Source organism: Notothenia coriiceps, unplaced genomic scaffold (assembly GCF_000735185.1).
Source record: "Notothenia coriiceps isolate Sejong01 unplaced genomic scaffold, NC01 NC01_scaffold00037246, whole genome shotgun sequence".
Lineage (NCBI taxonomy): Eukaryota > Metazoa > Chordata > Actinopteri > Perciformes > Nototheniidae > Notothenia > Notothenia coriiceps.
In genome coordinates this window covers 805,636-814,262 of record NW_011369947.1, presented here as the reverse complement: position 1 = coordinate 814,262, position 8,627 = coordinate 805,636, and the positions used below count along the sequence as shown (strand labels likewise).

The 8,627-nt window shown below is 36.2% G+C and overlaps 1 protein-coding gene across 1 annotated transcript; it reads right to left on the bottom strand.

Annotated features, from left to right (window-relative positions):
• Window position 1: 1 nt before the first annotated feature.
• Window positions 2-4,439, bottom strand: casp10 (caspase 10, apoptosis-related cysteine peptidase; the record flags this gene model as incomplete). The annotated part of the gene is made up of 9 exons (XM_010795444.1): window positions 4,254-4,439; window positions 3,251-3,530; window positions 2,314-2,419; window positions 2,031-2,166; window positions 1,333-1,406; window positions 1,144-1,192; window positions 817-839; window positions 439-550; window positions 2-333 (listed from the first exon to the last, which is right to left on the bottom strand). Coding segments are annotated over exons 2-9 (1,104 nt in total), but the record flags the coding sequence as incomplete, so codon positions are not given.
• Window positions 4,440-8,627: the final 4,188 nt, after the last annotated feature.

Genomic DNA, 8,627 nt, shown 5'->3' with positions numbered 1-8,627 from the left:
TTTCTGCAGGACCGTCAGCCTCAATGTAAACAGCCTTTTGCTCACTGGTGCCCTGGCAGGCCTGGATGAAGAAGAGCTTGGGTTTCCCTGCCAAAGAGGGGCAATGGGATCCATTGACACTTTCCATCAGTTTCTTGATCAAGACAGGTTGACCGTCCACACCGTGAACACTCCCCTCTTTGCCGTGGCTGAGGATGCAGCAAACCAGACAATCCATCTGATTGTGGTCCCTTCCGCCGAGCTCCAGCATCACGGACAGAATCTCATTCCCTTTAAGGTCCTTCTCCAACACCGTCTCAAAGCCGAGCCATTCAAACACTTTCCACAGACACTCTGGAAGAAACACAGACAGATGCAAATACAAACATGTATACAAACAGACTCAAGTTTGCACCAGTTCCTTTTGAAATTTCAAAAACAAGATAAACACAAGATTACCTGCATCCAAATTGGTGCCCTCCCGTGGCTTGAGACCTGGAGCAAATTTGTAGTTGTTCACAATCAAGCAGATTCCTCTTTTTGCTGCAGTCATGGGATATTTTCCCAAAACCTACAGAGATAAATACTCAACTTAGGATAGGATATGACCATGGATCAATGGGGAAGTGCATGTCAAAAAAGGTCTATAGCAGGAAATGTACATTTTAGGTTACAGTTTGTTCATTTATAAACAGTCCTGAATACACAATCAATTACGGTAAATGTTTTGCTTTCCGGATATTGTAGGTAGACTGTGAGCGAAAACATAAAAGACCATCAAAGTCACAGAGAAATTAAACAATGATATCGTCATATCTTTTAATGGCATGTTCTCACCTCATTCATTGAAGAGAATATTTCTGAAGAATAGAAAAAGATCATTAGTATTAAAATTGTCACTATAATGGTAAAAAAACTAAACAATATACAGCATTTTACAGTTAATTGTATAACTTAATATATCGTAATTAAGTATAACAAGGAAAAATCATTTAACAAAACGTAATATGACATAAAAAAGACAAATACATGTACACCCACTCTTGCATAGTCATTGCTGACATACAAGCAAAGCGTATACTGGTTTATTTATTTATTTTACTATTTTCAACAAAGATAAACCATAACATGGTGATCCAAAATTATCTTTAAAAAGTATTTTACCTGCTAGTTGACGTGAGGCAGCCGTCTCAAGATCTAAAGATTGAGGGACCTGGAACAAACACAGGAAAAAAATCTGAACAAGACTTCATTCTCACTGCCTTACTGTTCGACAATTCAGAGATGTGGCAATAATAACATAAGAAATCTGTCACTGAAACTCAGAGCGTTTCAAAATATCGCAGAACGTACCTGGTTTTGATCATTTGGGAAGGACACTGATCTTTGCCGACCTGTTTCTTCAGCTGAAGGGCTGATGTTAGTTTCTGTTGTTGAAAAATACACACATAAACCAATAGAATCGTGATTTGCACAAAGACTAACACAAAGACGTGTGTGTGTGTGTGTGTGTGTGTGTGTGTGTGTGTGTGTGTGTGTGTGTGTGTGTGTGTGTGTGTGTGTGTGTGTGTGTGTGTGTCTATGGAGGTACTTGGCTACATTCTACATTGAGGGACAAAAGCATTACCACATCTTGTGGACTCATCCCTCTTTTAGAGACAAAACTCAAGTCCCCACAGTTAAAAATAATATTTCCTTTTGTAGTAAATATAAAACATCCTTTTAAATCATAATTTTCTTTTTTAAACAGTTGTCTACCTTTTTCCTCTTTCAGTATATTATTTGTATGGACCCTACATCCAAGTTTTGACTAGGTAATTGGTGCAAATGTAAATCAGAGTTTGAGATATATAATAATAATAATATAAATTAGGGAAGAGTTGGCATGTTGTGGGTATAGTGAGGTTTCTGTGCTGCTGTCCTCACCTCGCTACTCTGATAATGAAGTAAAACTTTATGAAAGTTATCCTGCGGCTTTCAGCTTCAGATTTGTGTCCTCATTCCAAATGTGTCATTACATATAGCATGTGTTATTTTTGTCTGTAGCTTACCCTGCAGTGCTTTAAAGCGGTTGATGTTCTCTTTCAACGTGGGACAGACTGATTGGACAATGGTCTCCAGTAGCTTTAGATTAGTGTCATTGATGAGGTCCATGTGCTCCATCGCCAGGAAGACCTCCAGTGTAGACTGACAAGTGGATCAGATTACAGTTTTTCTTTTACACTTTACTGAATAAGAGCTTATTTGATGCTTATTTGATGCCTACTTAGATTAATTGGCATAAACACACTCAATCTCAACTTCTAAAAAAGGACTCTGTGATGATGTACTCACAACATTTTCCTCCAGTTTTCTACGGTCAAGCTTTCCGATTAACAAGAACTTTACATTTCTCAAGTCGTCATCAGTAATTCCCTCAGACAGGTTGTAAAGCAGCTTTCTGTAATAATAGAAAAAAAGATTAAAAGCAAGTAAAACTGTTTAATGTTCTAAAGGAAGCCAAGTGTTTAACTGGATATTAAGTAGACACCATTGTGAGGTCACCAAATACATTTAACAAAGAGGATGCACCTCTGATTAGGAACCGTTTCTGTATGCTTAAATGCTTTCAATTGATGAGTTGATTTTTAGAATAAAACAGTAAAATTGTTTAAGCCATATTTTTGGTAAAAATGTACCCACAAATATGTGGTTCCAGCCTTTTGAATATGCAAATGTTCTGGTCTTAATGACCTTTTATGATGTTGATAAATGGTGGTATTATAAATGGTATGTTGTTGAAAATGTCCCCTTGAACTGTGGACTATATTTGGACATTGCAATGACCTACAATTAATCCATTCATCATGCAAATCAACTGCAGGGTGTTAGTTGCAACCCTATTTCACTGTTATATCAGCTGTAACCACGCACAACTTATTAAATCTGGCCTAATGTGCTAGAGGTTGAACATGTGAACTAATTTAAGCAACAAGTACACATATCAGCCCTGATTTTGGCTGTAAAACAAGGATAAGAATTCTTGTAAATTCTATTCAAATCCTTACTACACACAATAAAAATTGTTTGGCAATATGAGTTTTTCAACCATAGACTTTACAATTGTTTGTACACATAATTTCATAAGCTCATTCCTTTAATGACCCTTATTCAAATACTTAAAGTTGTATATTAGATTGATGCGTTACTATAGAGATATACATTTGTTAGCGCTCTTCTGGGTAATGCACTTAATTATTTACGTAAAAACAGTAAAACGTAGGCAGTACACCTGTAAGGAGAGATGAGGTTGCTGGTTGTAAAGTCGTAGAGTCCGAGGTCTCGGATCAGACGGTTGCGTTGGATGATGAGGAGAAGTTCCTTCACCAGGTGTGGTCGCTCCGCAGAGAGGTGGTCTTTATCTTGCAGACGACGGAAGAGGTCTCTGGCCTCCACTGAGGTCTGGTTTCGGTCCAGGAGGTCAGTGCAAAGATATGCAAGAGCTTTTACATCGTCCCCAGATATGTCCTTCCCTACATCTAAGAGCAGCTTCTGGAAATCCATTTTGAGAGCTAGAAAAAAAGTGACAAACTATTTAGGCCTGGCAATAAAAAGAATACATCATACCAGCTCCTCACAGATAATTTTTCATTTTATATCATATTTTTATTTCACAGAAATATATTAAAAGCAGTAAGATTAATTATGTTGTATTTAAAATGGCCTGACTAAAACTGGTTAAAACGGAAACAAATCAAACATGATTACAAAAAGGGAACTTCAAAAGATTGTGCAAGATAGTATATAAGATTATAACCAATGGAGTATACTGTTATGTCAAATATGTGTAAAACAATTTGACGATGATGACTATTCTGGACCAGATGTATTTTATAGCCCTTTATCTACATATTGCAAATGGTTTGTCCTATAGTTGAACATGTCCTTTATCTTTATGTTTATCTACATGTTGCAAATTAATGTACCTTTAGCTTTAGTGTCTTTATGGGCATATATGTGTTTGTCAGAGAGAGAAAATCTGTTTAAGAAAATAAATCGTTTAAGAAAAACGTTTAAGAAAATAAATCTCATGACAAGGAAGAGATCACGTCACTTATCTCGAACAGTAGCAGAAAGGCAACAGCCTTACATTCCATCACATGATCAAAAAAACACTCACAGCCACGGCGATTAATAAGCATCCAAAGATTTTGATTACATTATTAGCTCGACTTCACCCTTAAACCAGATGAATTCACTTTAAAACGTGTCCTGCTGTGTAAGTGTAAGCCTACCCGTTTGAGTGTTTTTAGCAGGTCTGACCGAACAGGCTATATGTTGTCCACTTCAACATACTCCCAGTACAGAAGGTGATCGTAAACAACTGATACATATTTGCATAAATATTTGTTTATAAAACACAATAACTTAACGTAGACGTGTCAGACCGGGCGTAGCTTCTCGCTAAACAGGTAAGGAGAAGCAGGAAGTTGACATCGAAAGTGAAAGAGATGCTTTTATTGGCTCAGTCAGAGACGTCACTTGTGTGACGCAGTTGCCCATATTTTGACATCACTTCGGGGCTAAAGTGCTTTGACCCCAGAAACAGACAGGTACTTAAGTTATCAAACAATGACTTCCCTGTCATAAAGTAAAGTTCTACCAAAATCACTTCACACATATTCTAACACTTCCCCTACTGGTTATACTAATTATATTAAGAGATTCCTTTGAAGGAATAATTGCTTTTGCACAAAATAGGATTAGCAGAAGATTGCATTTTCTTACTTTTGGTAAATTCCATAAACATTCCATAAACAAGACACAGAAAAACAAAAAAGGCTAGCACGGCAGCTCCCCAGGGGGATGTGACCTTGGGTATATCATGACCTTTTTCTACATTTTTCGAATATTTTTTAACATTAATAATATAAGTGAATTGGAGAAATATAGAAAGCATAGCTTACTTTCTTCCGATTTTCTTTCAAATACCTTAAGCAACAGAAACCATTCAAATGTCAAAACGTATATGAACATTTATTCTGGTATTGCTGTTTTCTTCATTCAGTATGTATTCTTGAACCCTCCTAGTATTACTGTTTAGTTTACAGTTTGTATAACAAATAAAATATATTTCAGCTCTTAGCTTCTCAAGATAATACATCTCAGATTTCAATTTTGACAGTTTTTTATTTCAACTTCCAGGTTCAACAGCAGTGCAGAGCAACACATATGGGACAAATGTTTAAATACATTTTTGAGCAGGGCTGCAGATAACACTTTTCCTAAATGTTGTAATAATAAAGTAGAACATATTGTATATGAAGTATTTTAACATTATGAGAAATGCCCATCACAACTTCTTAGAGTTTGAGAAAACAAACACACAAAATAAGTATATGGTACCTTTGTTTGATTTGCTGGAAATGAATCAGTTTATCAGACAGAAACATCATGTGTTGGTTTAGTTCAGTGCATATGAACAGTGAGAATGAACAGGAATTATTATATTACAATGCATTTTCTCATTGGTAAATCTCTGTTAGAACACCACAAGATGTCCTGTACTTCTGATGATTGATTGATAACTGCACTTATGTCTAAAGTAAAATCAAGCATATATAAAGTTACATTTGGGAGATCATCTTGTGTATGGGGATTGTACCAAGAATATCTGACTTTTAATGCCTTTTAATAATCCAGGAACATTTCAATTAACATTTAAAGAGCTGGATGTTGCATAGATTGCTGGTTGTAAGTGCATGATTAGCACAAACTCAAATGTATTGATGTTGTACACTATATATATATATATATGTATATATATATATATATATGTATATATATATATATATTATGTAAACATGTGCAGCTTTAAATCGAGAAAGGGAATTTAACTTGTGTGTATACTGTATGTATCATACCAGGTGTATTTATACAAAATTTTTTCAAAATGTATCTATTTCCTCAGCTGTAATCCTCTCTCTTCAAAACTACATTTCATATTCTATATTATCAAAAGGAGCTGTCTCAGGTGTTGGTGAAAACACTGTAAAAAACCCTTGTAGATACTGCTTTATAACAATAAATCCAGCAGATTAAAAAGGTGAGTAGTCGATGTAAAACCCTTGTGTCTCAGTCAGATCATCTGACAGCAGATTGTTGTTGTCATGGTCACAGGCTGAGAGGACGGGAGGACGGGCCTTCGGGATCGGAAAGACGATATTCTTCCTGAGCATGGAAACTAGTTGAGGCATCTGCTTGCTTATACCATTGGACTTCTTGCTAACATCTGCATTCACCTTGGTCATGATAGACCCAAGGTNCTGTCAGGAGCTATTTGCACAATGTGTGTGTGAGTGTGTGTGTGTGTGTGTCTGTATGTGTGTGTGTGTGTGTGTGTGTGTGTGTGTGTGTGTGTGTGTGTGTGTGTGTGTGTGTGTGTGTGTGTGTGTGTGTGTGTGACTTAGAGCTCATTGAGGAGTGGAGGGCACTTTGTAAGCCAGAAAAAGGTAAATGTCACCTTCCCTTTGGGGTCTCTGCTCCCAGACTGTCGTTGTGTGTCTGTCTGTAAAGGTTGTCGAGGTAAGTCTGTTCTCTTTGTCTCTCTTTATCTCCTCACCTCTTATTCTGTCTCACTCAGACCTTCTGCACAAATTCACAAAATCTTTAAAACATTTTAGAGAACAGATGTATTCTCCTAAACCGTTTCTAAACCTGCTGGGGATTGAATGAATGTTTACAACCATGAAGAGATGCAGCCACTGGGTATACAGTCTTTTTTCTCTCAGGTGGACGTGTTTACAGGCACCTGAAAGCAACATCAATAAATAAAAACAACTGAGCAGAACATTTCTGTCCACCTGCAGCCTCAGATAGAACCGTCCACCCACAGAGCTTCCACCACCAGGTTCCACTTTGATTTCCTTATGTTTACTTCATCCAGGGAGAAATAATCAGATAACAGTTCACACAGAACGTTTCAAAATGCACTGAAAAGAAAACATAATTGTAGGTATTTCAAACTATGTTAATAAATACCAATGTTCTCATACAGAGAATTAAGACAGTAATTCTCTGTATGAAAACATAGGTGGTATTTTTCTATACCGCTAAGGCTCCCTATAAGTGCTTTTCCCCATGTCTGATGAGGCAGAAAACATCTAAGGAGAGAAAAAGTTTCACTTAAAAAGTTTAAAGAGGACATATTCTGCTAATTTCCTGGTTCATATTTGTATTTTGTGTCTCTACTTTGACATGTTCACATGCTTTAATGTTCAAAAAGGTTGCAGACCATTTACATGCACACAAACCTGAAAAACAAACCACAGGAAAGGGAAACCCCAAAAAGCACAATAGGGCCTTAAATGTACAAAACCATAAAGAAATAATTGTATCAACATATCAATCAAATAATTCATAATTAAGAATATCTTATTTAACTGTTTGCTAACTGGCTGTTTATCTGGAACGAGCTATACAATCTGGTTGTTATTATAAAAGATAAAAAAGACTTGTTCGATAAATTACTTCAAAGTACTTCTCAGAGTAAGCTGGAGAGTTTTTATCAGGCAAGCAGATACTTGAACACATACAGAGATAAAGGTTCCAGTCATGAATGAATATCAAATCAACATTGACTTGTGTTTGAATACCCAATCTCCCCATCATTGGTACCACGAGAATTAGCCTTTTTGTAAGAAACTGTGAAAGGATCTTAAGTGCATCATTATATGTTTAATTGTACTGAGACTAAACCTCTACAAGTTCACTGCTTAAGATATTACAGAGTTATTGCCAGCTGTGCTTTTTGATTATAGCTATGAACATATTCTCATATTGAAATGTGTGCTTATAAAAAAACGTCTCTCTTTAAATAAACTCAGCAATACAATTAAAAAAAACCTGTGAAGTTATTCAGTCACCCTTATGTTATCAAAGCAATATGACTACACACACACACACACACACACACACACACACACACACACACACACACACACACACTTCTTTGAGTGGTGTTGATTTGTTTTTCTTATTTTAGAATCCAACTTCCTCCCCTCCTGATCTTATTTCCTGACACTAAGATTCACCGGGGCAACAAAATAAAGTTGGCTAACGCGTGATCACATGACACCAAAGAGCTGAGAACACACTAGTTTCCTTTTATATGATCAGCTCTCTGCAACAAGTGCAAACAACTTAACTACAACATAGTTATAGACACCACGGCAGGTGCAACAAGCATTATCAAGCCACACAAATTAAGCATTTCTTATTGTATCAACAGCAGAATAAAACACTGATACTGACACATCATGCACATGTACGGAAGAGGATGAGGGCCACATTATAATTTTTTTTGGGAGGATTTGAAAAAAATATGATTTTCTTTTGTTCTCAGAATTCTGACTTTTTCTCAGAATAACATTTTTTTTAATGTTTTTTTGTTCTGAGGAAAAAGTCAGAATTCTGAGATTAAAGTCAGAATTCTGACTTTTTTCTCAGAACAAAAAAAAAACGTTTTTTTTTCAAATCCTCCAAAAAAAACAAAACATGTGGCCCTAATCCTCTTCCGTAGACATGTATTAGAGTGAATATTGAACTTTTTCACAGCGGACATCGGTCATACTAAGAAACACACATTGATGAGTTAGATAAGGTGGTCA